The following is a 13,745-nucleotide window of genomic DNA, read 5'->3' as shown; positions in this document are numbered from 1 at the left end:
ACATGAGTGGGCAAATGCTCACATTCAATGGCGTCTTTTAGAGAGGCGTTCTGTTCATGGATGAGTCCCGGTTTTCACTGTTCAGGGCAGATGGCAGACAGCTTGTGTGGCGTTGTGTGGGTGAGCGGTTTGCTGACATCAACGTTATGGATCGAGTGGCCCATGGTGGCAGTGGGGTTATGGTATGGGCAGGCGTATGTTATGGACAATGAACACATGTGCATTTTATTGATGGCATTTTGAATGCACAGAGATAACGTGACGAGATCCTGAGACCCATTGTTGTGCCATTCATCCATGACCATCACCTCATGTTGCAGCATGATAATGCACGGCCCCATATTGCAAGGATCTGTACACAATTCCTGGAAGCTGAAAACATCCCAGTTCTTGCACGGCCAGCATACTCACTGGACATGTCCCCCATTGAGCATGTTTGGGATGCTCTGGATCGGCATACACAACAGCTTGTTCCAGTTCTTGCCAATATTCTGCAATTTCGCACAGCTATTGAAGAGGAGTGGACCAACATTCCACAGGCCACAATCAACAACCTGATCAACTCTATGCGACGAAGATGTGTTGCATTGCGAGTAAGGCAAAACCGTGCACATTTCAGATTTCATGCTGTCTAATCAGCACCTTGATATGCCACACCTGTGAGGTGGGATGGATTATCTCGGCAAAGGAGAAGTGCTCACTAACACAGATTTAGACAGATTTGTGAACAATATTTGAGAGTAATGGGTCTTTTGTGTATGTAGAAAATGTTTCAGATCTTTGAGTTCAGCTCATGAAAAATGAGAGCAAAACCGAAAGTGTTGCGTTTATATTTTTGTTCAGGGTACATGGACATTGTCCTGTGTACTGGGGGGGAACATTTACTAATCTATTTACCCCACTATTGTGGCATAAATAGGTTGCAAATTTTGTAGCACAACATTTGTCCGGTAAAATTTGCAACATTTCCCCCTTCGTGGCATTTTTACAAAGCGGTGAGAAAAGAGGGTGCAGCGTGGGCACGCCGAGAGGCCCAGCTAATTTATCATTTTTCACACCGGTTTTTGGTGTGAACAATAAGTTAAATCTACGCCAGCAAGAGGCCTTGTGCAAACTTAGGTCTTTCACATGGCCTTCCGGACGAAGCACCAAACTAATGTAGAGGCCTGCACCTGTGCATAACTTTGGAGCCTCCTCCAACAGAGCAGAGGGACTGCACATGCATAGTTCCTAGGTGTATATATCAGTATCTGCTTTCGGTATGTATGGACAGTGCACAGTACAGTACTACTTCTTTTCTCCTGTGTACTTGGTATATGTATCAGTTCCAGCTCTTATTCTGTATGTACAGACATTGCAGTGCAGGGTTGCCAACCCTCTGCAATTTACAGAAATTCCACACAAAAAAATGTATGTTTTTTTTGCATCCGCAGAGTCTGTGGTCTTACTTTAAAAAAAAGTGCCAATACATGACATGCACAGTGCAAACAGTGTTCTCAGCCTTTACTGTTACCAAGTCTGAACTAAAGTGATTTTCGAGAAGCAAAATAAAATACAAAAATACTCACCTGTTATATTCTCTGCGGCTCTAAGGGTACAGGGACGCTGTCAGGTTTCCTGATTCAATTTTGGAAATCAAAAAATCAGAAGTAGTTTACAAAGGGAGAGAAAGACAAATGACAGCTATGACTTCTCTTTTTTTAATTTTATTCCAAAACTGTACCCTTACACCTGTGCTCTTGCTCTTTGCAAATGATTCTGCCAGATTCTTTTTACTGCTGGGCAACTTTTTTAAGTTGGAGCTTTTGTGATTCAGGAATGTTTTGAAAGCGGGATGTGGGGGCGGGTAGTGTCGGTAAGAATTTTGGACTTTTTTTTCTTAGTTTTCAAGAAAGAAATTGAAGAGGAGGTTGGCAACTCTGTACTATATATATATATATATATATATATATACACAGTATATATATACCATATAAAAAATGTAATTTCTTCTATATTTGAATCAGGTGATTTTGTCAGAATCCATATCCTTATATTCCTTGACTCTATTTTGCTTGATATATATATATATATATATATACACCGTATTTTTCGCCCTATAAGACGCACCGGCCCATAAGACGTACCTAGGTTTTTGGGGAGGAAAATAAGAAAAAAAATAATTTTAACCAAAAGGTGTGCTGTGTGTTTGGTGGGTTTGGAACTAATGGTGGTCTGTGGATGGCACTATTACTGGGGATCTGTGGATGACTGACACTGTTATAGGGGGGATCTGTGGATGACGGACACTGTTATAGGGGGGATCTGTGGATGACGGACACTGTTATAGGGGGGATCTGTGGATGACGGACACTGTTATAGGGGGGATCTGTGGATGACGGACACTGTTATGGGGGGGATCTGTGGATGACGGACACTGTTATGGGGGGATCTGTGGATGACGGACACTGTTATGGGGGGATCTGTGGATGACGGACACTGTTATGGGGGGATCTGTGGATGACGGACACTGTTATGGGGGGGGATCTCTGGCTTGCACTGTTACAGGGGGGGGGGGATCTGTGGCTGACACTGTTACAGGGGGGATCTGTGGCTGACACTGTTACAGGGGGGATCTGTGGCTGACACTGTTACAGGGGGGATCTGTGGATGGCACTGTTACAGGGGGGGATCTGTGGGTGGCACTGTTTATATATGTGCCATCCACAGACCCCCCAGCCCATAACAGTGCCATGCACAGACCCCCCCCCCCAGCCCATAACAGTGCCATTCACAGACCCCCCAGCCCATAACTGTGCCATCCACAGATCGCAAAATGCCCCCCCACCCCCACCCGCCCCCCCGCCGCCGCAATACAAATATCAGATGTCATAGTGAATTAATAGTTATTAAACTTGCCCCCTCAGTCCTATTACTACCTTACATCCTAATCGCTGGTGTAGAATTCAGGCAGGCAGGACGGGCGGCGCGTCTCTCACTGACGTCACTTGCCTGCGCCGCCTGCTTCATTCATAAAGTAGGCGGCGCAGGCGCGTGACAAGAGTTATACACCGCCGGCCGCCCGCCCGCCCGGCCTGAATTCTACAGCATCGATTAAGATGTAAGGTAGTAATAGGACTGAGGGGGCAAGTTTAATAACTATTAATTCAATATGACATATTATATTAGCATACCGGAGAGGCGGGGCGGTGCTATACTACACTGACTGCACCGCCCCGTCGCTATTGCCGGCCCCCAGCTCCTCCTCCCAGTCCCTCCCCGAGTCCCCGCTCGCTCTACATCGCAGCTTGCGATGTCAAACTGGCAACATTTGCCCCATAAGACGCAGGGGCATTTCTCCCCCATTTTGGGGGAAGAAAAAGTGCGTCTTATGGGGCGAACAATACGGTATATATATATGTATACAGTACAAAAGGGCCAACAAGTGCTAAGCATCTCTGGGAACTCCTTCAAGACTGTTGGAAGACCATTCAGGTGACCTCTTGAAGCTCATCAAGAGAATGCCAAGAGTGTGCAAAGCAGTAATCAAAGCAAAAGGTGGCTACTTTGAAGAAACTAGAATATGACATATTTTCAGTTGTTTCACACTTTTTTGTTATGTATATAATTCCACATGTGTTAATTCATAGTTTTGATGCCTTCAGTGTGAATCTACAATTTTCATAGTCATGAAAATAAAGAAAACTCTTTGAATGAGAAGGTGTGTCCAAACTTTTGGTCTGTACTGTATATATATATATATATATATATATATATATATATATATACACCCTTACCCACAGTCCCAGCGTTTTTGGTCTGAGGGACGCATTATCACATTCTTCAAGGGACCGCAAGAAAAAAATGTCGATTGGTGCTTGTTTGCTTTGACCTATTACACAGGTGGAAGCAAAGTGAATGGGGAAGAATGATCACTACTACAGTTGTTCCTTTCTCCTTCGGTTCTACTGGTTATCGGCAGCACATCCCTGATTACATAGGGAGATGTGGTGCCTAATAGTCATTTATGTTTCATTCTATTATCTTTTATCCTGGTGAAAGATGCAAATCAGCCATCAAACAAGCATCTAAAAGAGGGCCTGAATACACGGGAAAGCAGCCCTCTGTTAGGATATTATATACCTATAATTTTGATCCATCGTCATAGACAGGGGTTCTTTACTGTTCAGACAGTAAGACCAACCAAGGAACTCTCTACAACAAGATCTACAAGATGATTTGTATAAAGAACTCATGGGGTGCCTCTCTTGAAAGATTATTTTATTTAATCTCCCTTCCAACATATTCCTCAGTGCTGTACAGAGATTGTCTCCATTCACAATGTTTCCTATTTCTGTGAAGCTCTCAATCTAATTTCCCGATCTTAAACACACTAGGGTAGATTTCTATCAGTATGTGTGCCCAGATCAGGGGCGGACTGGGCCGGGGGGCAGGGAGGCAATTGCCCCCCAGGCCTCCCTAAATAAACGGCCGCTGGGCCGCCCGTCTAAAAAAAATAATAATTTTTTTTTATTCTTCAGGGCCGCACCGCCGATCACCACAGGCGGCGCGGCCCTGGATGTAATTGCGGCCGCTGTGTGCTGTGGGGCAGGGGAGGGAGAGGCGTGTCCCTCCCCTGTTCTTCTGATAGGCCGCAGGCACTAATGCCTGCAGCCTATCAGAGGCCGGCTCAGGAAGCGCGATGACGTCATTATCATCGCGACGCCTGAGCCGGCAGCACACGCTGCTGATGGAGGTAAGTATTTTTTTATTATTTTTTCTTCTTTGCGGAGATCTGTCACTATGGGGGGGGGCGGAGATCTGGCACTATGGGGGGGAGATCTGGCACTATGGGGGGGGAGATCTGGCACTATGGGGGGGGAGATCTGGCAGTATGGGGTGCACTATAAGGGGAGCTGGCACTATGGGGCGCACTATAGGGGGAACTGGCACTATGGAGGGCACTATAAGGGGAGCTGGCACTATGGGGCGCACTATAGGGGGAGCTGGCACTATGGGGGGGCACTGTAGGGGGAGCTGGCACTATGGGGGGCCTATAGGGGGAGCTGGCACTATGGGGGGCCTATAGGAGGAGCTGGCACTATGGGGGGGTACTATAGGGGGAGCTGGCACTATGGGGGGTACTATAGGGGGAGCTGGCACTATGGGGGGGTACTATAGGGGGAGCTGGCACTATGGGGGGGACTATAGGGGGAGCTGGCACTATGGGGTGCACTATAGGGGGAGCTGGCACTATGGGGGGCACTGTAGGGGGAGCTGGCACTATGGGGGGGCCTATAGGGGGAGCTGGCACTATGGGGGGAGGGCTTATAGGGGGAGCTGGCACTATGGGGGGGCCTATAGGAGGAGCTGGCACTATGGGGGGGTACTATAGGGGGAGCTGGCACTATGGGGGGTACTATAGGGGGAGCTGGCACTATGGGGGGGTACTATAGGGGGAGCTGGCACTATGGGGGGGTACTATAGGGGGAGCTGGCACTATGGGGGGGACTATAGGGGGAGCTGGCACTATGGGGCGCACTATAGGGGGAGCTGGCACTATGGGGGGCACTGTAGGGGGAGCTGGCACTATGGGGGGCACTGTAGGGGGAGCTGGCACTATGGGGGGCCTATAGGGGGAGCTGGCACTATGGGGGGAGGGCTGGCACTATTGGGGGAGCTGGCACTATGGGGGCATTTCTTACTGGCACATTATGGGGGGGCACCATGGGGGAGAGGAGCACTATGGGGGTAACTGGGGGCTCTAAAGGGGCTTTTTTTTAAATTATTGGCACATTCTGGGGGGCACTATAGGGGAGAGCAGCACTATGGGGCATCTGGTGCTACTATAGGGGCATTATTTGGGGGCACTATGGGGAAGTGGGGGCTCTAAAGGGGCCTTTTGTATTGGAACATTATGGGGGGCACTATGGCATTTGGTGGCACTAAGGGGGCATTTTTTACTGGCACATTATGGAAGGCACTATAGGGGAGAGCGGCACTATGGGGGAGTGGAGCACTATTGGGGCATATGGTGGCACTAAGAAGGGGCATTTTTTTACTGGTACATTGTGGGGGAGAGGAGCACTATAGGGGCATCTGCTGGGGGCACTAAGGGGCATTTTTTTACTGGCATATTATGGGGACACTATGGGGAAGGGGGAGAGGAGCAGTATGAGGGCATTTACTGGGGCACTATATAGAGGTATTTTATACTGGCATACATTATGGGGACATTAGCTCAACTGCGGGCACTAAGCGGGGGTATTTCATGTACTGTCATATTATAGGGAAAATTAGTACTACTAGGGGGTATTATGGGGAGCTTTACTACTACTAGGGGCTATGAAGAACATGATTACTAGGGCACTATAGGGGCATTATTACTACTAAGTGTGCTCTGGCAGAGAATTATTTCTATTGGTGGGATTTTGGGGAGCATTGTTACTTTGGGGGCACCCTGGCATAGTATCAGCTTAGCACAATTATTTTTGGGGGACATTATCTTTATACTATTAGTGTCTGGGCGCAGTTATTTTTTAGAGCGCTGTGTGCCAATAATTGTTTAAGGGGGCACTATCTGTGTGGTAGTAGTATTTCCAGGCGGACTGTTTCTGCAGTATAGTATTGGGGGCATAGCGGGTACAGTATTGGGGGCACTATCTGTGTGGTAGTTTGTATTTCCAGGGGGACTGTTTCTGCAGTGTAGTATTGGGGGTGGCAGGAAACTAATGTCTGTTTCTCAATCTCTGCAGAGAAGGGAGATGGCAGAAAAATCATCATGGCGGTCTGGTCTGAATGGAGAAGATGAGGAAAGAGAACGTCTACAACAAAGGTGACATCACTGGATGTAAGAGGTATGTGGTGCTATGTAGGAGAGGAGATGCTCCGGCTCCTCCTCCTGCCATTTGCAGAAGGAGGATTCAGAACTGGGTGAGGATGACGAAAGGGGGCAGCAGGCCACGGGCGGGTGGCAGATGGTGGGGGGAACCACAGGCCTTGAGCAGGATCAGGGTAGGGAGGAGAGCGGAGGAGCTTCCTGGCTGTAGCTTGTTATATAAGCAGGCAGTGCAGCCAGGACGGCCTCCCCTCTCCGTATGTGTAGAGACAGGCCGCAACTATAAAATGTCAGCTGTACAGTGTGTGTTGGGAGTGGCCTATTATATGTAGGAGGGGCTTTTAATGATGGGCGGGGCTAAAAATGGGCCACTTGACTAGATTTGCCCCCCAGGACTAAGGCTGCCAGTCCTCCCCTGGCCCAGATACTGGGGAAAACCCATGGAAACACAGTGAAAACATACAGACTCCATGCAGATGTTTGACCTATGTTGGATTCAAACCCAGAACCTCTTAATATGCATCTACTAGGTTGCTGAGATGGGTTATTGATTAGGGGTTCATTGTGCCTGCTTTATTTAAAATCAAGCAATTCACTTTACAGTGGTTGTTTAGCCTTCTCCTGATTCAATACTATAAGATTATGGGATTTTCAACCTTACTATGTTATTTTTAAATCTGGAAAATTAGCCAATTCTCCAGAATGGCAAGAAGGCCTCGAAACGCCATGCGAATAACAAAGGAAAGCAGGTAAAAGGACCTCCTAGAGACTTGAACTGACCATAGATATGACAGGATTGGGTTGGTTGAAATCCAAGTAAGATATCCCTGAAAGACATGAGATTATCAGCATACCCAGCTGAAGTTGGTGGATCCACAAAGAATCTTCTGTCAACAGGCAAAAGAAGGAAAGAAGGTCTGGGCACTAATGGCCACGAGATCCTTACCAACCACCATAGTTGTAATGCACCTGGTGTAACACAGTGGCCCACATTTATCAATCAACTAAAGCTAGTTTTTGGTGTAAAATAAACAACAAAAAGTTGCAAATTGTGCAAACATTTTTTTTTTTTAAAGTGCATGTAGTCTACTGGGTAGGAGGGGCGGCCCCAAAATTTTATACAGATTTATTAATAGAAAAGTGGCAGCATTTTTTTTTACTCTGCTCTCGCCTACTTTGAGAAAATGGGTAAGTTAAGCAGAGGGAATGTGGGCTCTCACGGGCTGAAATATTTGCAATAGCATCATAGGGGTTGTGCAGTGTCATAATACTGATGACCTATCCTCAGGATAGGTCACAAATATCAGAGAGGTGGGGGTTAGACTCCCAGACCCCTGCCAATCAGCTGTTTGAAGAGGCCACTGTAGACATGCAATCACTGTGTCCATTTCAGTGTTTAACTCCATGTTGTCTGCCTTGTGGCAAAGGTGCAGGGTAACACTTGAATGGGAGAGAAAGCTATGATTACAGTGCACCACCGCTACAATCTAGACCAGGTGTGCACAACCGACAACCCACAGAGCCACAGTTTGTGACCCCCGTCCTCCTGGATAGAAACACAGCTGATTGAATGATCAGCTGTGCGTCTGACCTCAGAGCTGGATTAAAGGTCCTGCTCCTGCATTCTAGTTGTAGAAGGTCAGGTCCTCAGCTATAAGTGGAAAAGAATGAAAATAAGCTTCTGCCTTCTCCGCACATTGGTACAGAGTATTCAGTGGGCGCTATATAGTGAATAGAGAAGCGGTCATGCTGCTTCCTTTACTGGATCAGGTATCAAGTGATTGCTGGGTGTCTCGAGGCAGATCAAAGGTGCCGGGTCTTAGCAGACCCTGCTGTGTACAATTCGCCCAAAGTGGAAAATAATCATGGAATAATAGAAAGGGAATGCTTGGCCCTTAAGTGGGCCATTGAGTCCCTTAGGTACTATCTGCTGGGGACACAATTTAGGCTGATCACTGATCACTCGCCATTAAAATGGATGGCACAAAATAAAGGCAAGAATGCGAGAGTAACTCTGTGGTTTTGGGCGTTGCAAGACAATGCGGAGGAATTGTCACGGGCCCACTGTCTAGGGGCACAAGGTGCTCTTCCCCACAGGTCTGACCAGAGGGGGAGGGTATGTAAGGTGGCAGCAGGTTAAGTGTTAAATGGCGTATATATTCCACCAAGGTTTCTCACCTATACATGGTGAGGAGCTTCGTTCCTAGCCCTAGACAAATTTACTCTGCAGCCACTTGATTAACAGAGCTGAGCTGAGGCCTACTTAAAGACCCAGGCTGCATTATGTGAGAGACAGCCAAACAAGGTTGTTGCTCTGTGTGTGAGCAGAAGGTACAGGTTGCTGTTACTCTGTTGTATTTGGGACAGTCAGGGACGTTACTGTCTAGTTAATGCTCGGACGAGCTGGATTTCCTTTATGTTATGTTTTCTTTTTGAACCGTGAATCCTGTACATGTGCTTTCTGTGTATGCTGACAATAAATGCCGGAAAGGGCCCTGCTTTGAAACCTTAAAGTCTGTCTGGGTCTCTATAGCATTGAACTTGCTCAGACCACTGAGCTAAATAGAAAAGCCCACATTAGGTATGGAGTAAAATTCAAGTGGTATAAGCCTCATATTATTTCAGGGGAGATGTATTCTATGGAAGGTCTCTTTGATTATTACTACACATGTTGCACGCTTCACTTTCACAGCATGAAATATAATGATGGACCAACAGATAAGGGCATCTGTGTTCTTTATTATGCCAGAAAGAGATGTGTGAAAACACCTTTGTACCTAACAGCTGTCGGATTATTTGTATTATTACACCGAGGACTACTACTGCTGGATTGCAAGACACACTTCAGCTCCGCTGCGTAACACCCCTGACTAATACATGGGGACCTTTATTGTATTGTTTTCTACAGCAAGTGCGACAGAGGAGGAGGTGAATGAAAACGAGTAGTACAGAAGAAAGCAAAAGCCATCTATTTCCAGGAGCAATCAGAGTATTCACACACGAGATTCCTCCCAATACATGGCAGAAGAGATGTCAGGCCCATTCCCAGGTAACACCCACACCTCTACTTCAGAATAGCCCTGTAAAACGTACCTAACCTAACAAAGTCTGTGTTAAAGGGGGTATTAATTATTGATATTTATGCAAATCTCAATAATTAATATTCATAAATAGGCGTAATCGTCTGGTGATGACTCCGCCTATTTATGCCTTAAATGAACAACAATTTACTGCTGATTACCTTAGTCTAATCACCAACTACACTTACTGCATGCGCCTTACTGACTACCTCTAGTAATCACACGTTACACAATAGGTGTGAATGACAACGTATTTATTAATTATACACTAGTAACACAATGCCAATAATATACTACCTCTATTGCGGCAATACTTTACAATAATAGAGGTATTATTATGTTTATAACTATATATATCTATAACAAGGGGATAGATATATATCGTTATAACAGCGCACTACAATATGAATACACACACTAATACAATATACTAACACGGTTCTAACTATACAGCACAATCCCAAATTCCACCCCACATAGTATTCATACACACAAATATCAGAAACCAACCCGCCTTACTAATCACTGTCCCTACGGGGTACAAGGGGTATGAACGCAGGGGATATCAGGTCTTGGGACAGGGGAAGGTAAGGGTAACCAGGGATACAGGGGATGAAGGTATTGTATGGGGGCAGTAAAGGTATGAGGGGAATAGGGGAACCAAGGGAGGGTTATGAGGGTGTATAGGGGGGTAAATAGGGTATAGGAGGGTGTCGTTGGTGGTATAGGGGGGTAGATAGGGTATAGGAGGGAGGGTATAGGAGGGTGTATAGTTAGGGTATAGGAGTGTCGTTGGTGGTATAGGGGGGTAGATAGGGTATAGGAGGGTATATATCGTTGGTGGTATAGGGGGGTAGATAGGGTATAGGAGGATCTATATATCGTTGGTGGTATAGGGGGGTAGCGTTGGTGGTATAGGGGGGTAGGTTGATACTTATGGTTTCCTGCTCGTTGTCCAGGGGGGGCTCGTTTGTCCGGGGATGATTCTCCTGCTGGGGTGGTCGTCCTGACTGCCCCAGCGTAGCGCTGCTGGACTATTTAAGTCCAGCAGCGCTCGCTCCCGAGGCCGCCCGTCCCGCGGCGCGCATGCGTGCCGTCGGCCCGAACACGTGGGCCGGCGCGGTGATATGACGTCACCGCGCCGGCCCGCGCCTCCCAGAGCGCGCTTCTAGGCGGAGGATTCCTTTGATCCTCCGCCTGTAGTCCCCTGCATACCTCGCGGTGCGATAATTATTGCGCCGGAGGTATGCAGATAACAGAGGGAGGGATGTTTGTTTCCCTCTCTCTGTTATGTTAACTATCCCCAGCAGCTGGGGATAGTTAAATACCAAAAGGCATCGGATCTCTATTGATCCCATGCCTTTTGATGTCACCAGAGGCTGGACATGATTGTCCAGCCAGCTGGTGACCTTCCTCATCCCCTGCAGGGATGCAGGAGGAGGGGGGGGGTCACATATTGTCTGATACTATATGTGTATGGATGCTTGGGGCACATCCATACACATATATATCTATATCTGTATATATATATTTATCTAAATACATATGTGTATATTCATTGATGTTTGGGGCACATCCATGAATATACAGCTATACACAGGGCACAAATATTAAGCCCATCCATACCTGTATCTATACATATACACGGAGATGCAGGCCGAAAAGGGGCCTATATACATCTCCGTGCATATCCACAGATCCCACCCGGACGAGCCCATGGACAAGGGCTAATATATATGTATATATGTCAAGGCATATATACATATATATTTAAATATGACACTTCCCTCAACAATCCCCCTGTTGTCGGGAATACGACAATAAACATTTTGGGGGAAGGGTTGGGAGGCATTTGCCTCCTCAATCGTAGCCTTGGTGACAGTTCAGGGAGGACTAAAGTAATCTGACTCTTAGGTACCTAGACATCACTCATCGTGTATAACATCTCCATCCTGCCTCTCATTAAAAGGTCTCCATCCACCGAATACACCATCTTCTTCTCCTTGGATAACTTTCTTGGTATCTTATGATCTTCAGGTGACAGCCACTCCCAAACTCCGGAACGGCTTCACCCTTGCAGTCTTTTGATCACTCCACTCAGCGACCGTGTATGGTCTTTTCTTTCTCTTTGCCAGTGTTGCTTTCCCGGCGTCAGTCCCCCGCAATGTCAGTGCCAGTCCTTCGGTGTCAGTCACTCCCAATGATTCTGGAATGACTTTACCCTTATGTAGCACCTCCTTCTGGGGTACTGACGGCTGTAGGTTGGCCTTTTAAATTATCTTGATTGAAGACTTAGTTGTTCGAGAGGTTCTCCCATGGACAGATACGTAGATATTTATAAGGCAGGACAGAGTTTCTGGTGCGGGGTGATGTCATAGTACCTAAATTCTAACCGCGGGAAGGAGCCCCGCACTACCACCATTCAGTCCAACCCTTACAAAAAGTCACCATTGTCGATGTTAAAGTGGCAAATGCTTTGGTAATGAGGGGCCTGACCCTAGGGAATCTACTCTTCCCCACTCACACAAACAGGTCCCATCCCTCCCCATACAGCCTAATTCAATTTAGTGTGTACCCATAGAGGCTCCAGCAACCTGGCCTATCTCTCTACATCTCCAAAGATGCCGGTAGTTAACAGACTTCCGTGTCATTGGGAAATGACTATAGGATGCAAGTGTGCGTTCAACCATAATGTAGTATGGCCGTCGCACAATTGCACCCAGAGCCTCCACGGGCACACAAGGAACTCACAGGCTTATCATCAATATGAATCTATACACAGTATAACGGTTACAGAGTGGCCTAGGATACATCCCGAACCCTTATATGAAACTCTACTATATTATAACACACATATATATATAATGCTATGAGGTTACAGAATGTCCTTTGATTTTTCATCCTGATCCTCATAGGAAACAGTATGTCCATACAGTCTCTGGCTTCAGGACTTTGTTGGAGCTAAGTCCTGAGCCTCCTACGATTGACTTCATGAAGCTCTGTCTGGTTCTGGTTTAGGTGGTCCGCAAGTCTCTTGACCCTCCTGTAGATTAGACACAGTCCCGTGTACATGATGATTACCAGAACCAGAAGAACTATCACCGGGTGTATCAATAGATTAAAGAAGGATGTTGCCTTGGGACTGTAGCCGAACAGACTTTCCCACCAGGAAACTTTGGAGTCCTTGTCCAAGGCGGTAGTGATTGCCGTTATTTTGTTCTTGTCGTGGGTCAGTTGGATGGTGGCCCGTTTCTCAGTTTCTCGAAGATTCAGAAGTATTTCGTCTTCTTGGCTGAAGTCTAGTAGGAGGTGTTTGAGCTCTATCCCAAAACCAAGAGGAATCCTCTGGAGTCTCACCGGAACGTCAGGGCGGATGTCGAGTCTCTTCTCCGGGGTGATTGGTGTCCTTCCTTGTAGCTCTGCGACATCTAAACCTAGGACGGGACTAAGGGTGCAATACGCTCCAGGGAGGAGTTCTCCTCTCTCGGTGCAATTAGTTCCATAAATGGTGTAAGACATATTTTGCCTCTGGTACCAGCACCAATATCCTTGCCCCAAGTATTTAGGGGAGGAGGGCATTGGGCTGGCCTTCATCTCACAGGACCCCTCGGTGCTCCAGCACTGGTGTCTTAACACCCGATCCTGACCACCTTGACAGAGGATGGCATCCTCTTTCTTCCAGCATCCCTCTGTGTCTAACAGATAAGGATGGCCTCCCTCATAGGTTAGAACGCCCGAGGGGAGCTGTGGATGAAGCACCGTCTGGTTATTTATGACAATCCCTAGGTTAACTGCACTGTAACCCTGTCTAAGATGACCAGATACCGGAGCCAATGATGACGCAGTGC

At 47.0% G+C, this 13,745-nt stretch overlaps 1 protein-coding gene across 1 annotated transcript in view; it reads right to left on the bottom strand.

Annotated features, from left to right (window-relative positions):
- The window catches only part of LOC122942041 (vasoactive intestinal polypeptide receptor 1-like), a 206,122-nt gene extending 192,706 nt beyond the window's left edge, over positions 1-13,416 (bottom strand). The window contains exon 1 of the mRNA XM_044299535.1: positions 12,979-13,416. Coding sequence (XP_044155470.1) covers positions 12,979-13,416 — 438 coding nt within the window. The remainder of the gene's footprint in view (positions 1-12,978) is intronic.
- Between the last annotated feature and the right edge of the window lie 329 nt (positions 13,417-13,745).

The sequence above is a fragment of the Bufo gargarizans genome, chromosome 6 (genome assembly GCF_014858855.1).
Source record: "Bufo gargarizans isolate SCDJY-AF-19 chromosome 6, ASM1485885v1, whole genome shotgun sequence".
Classification (NCBI taxonomy): Eukaryota; Metazoa; Chordata; class Amphibia; order Anura; family Bufonidae; genus Bufo; species Bufo gargarizans.
This window is presented reverse-complemented; position numbering and strand designations above follow the sequence as displayed.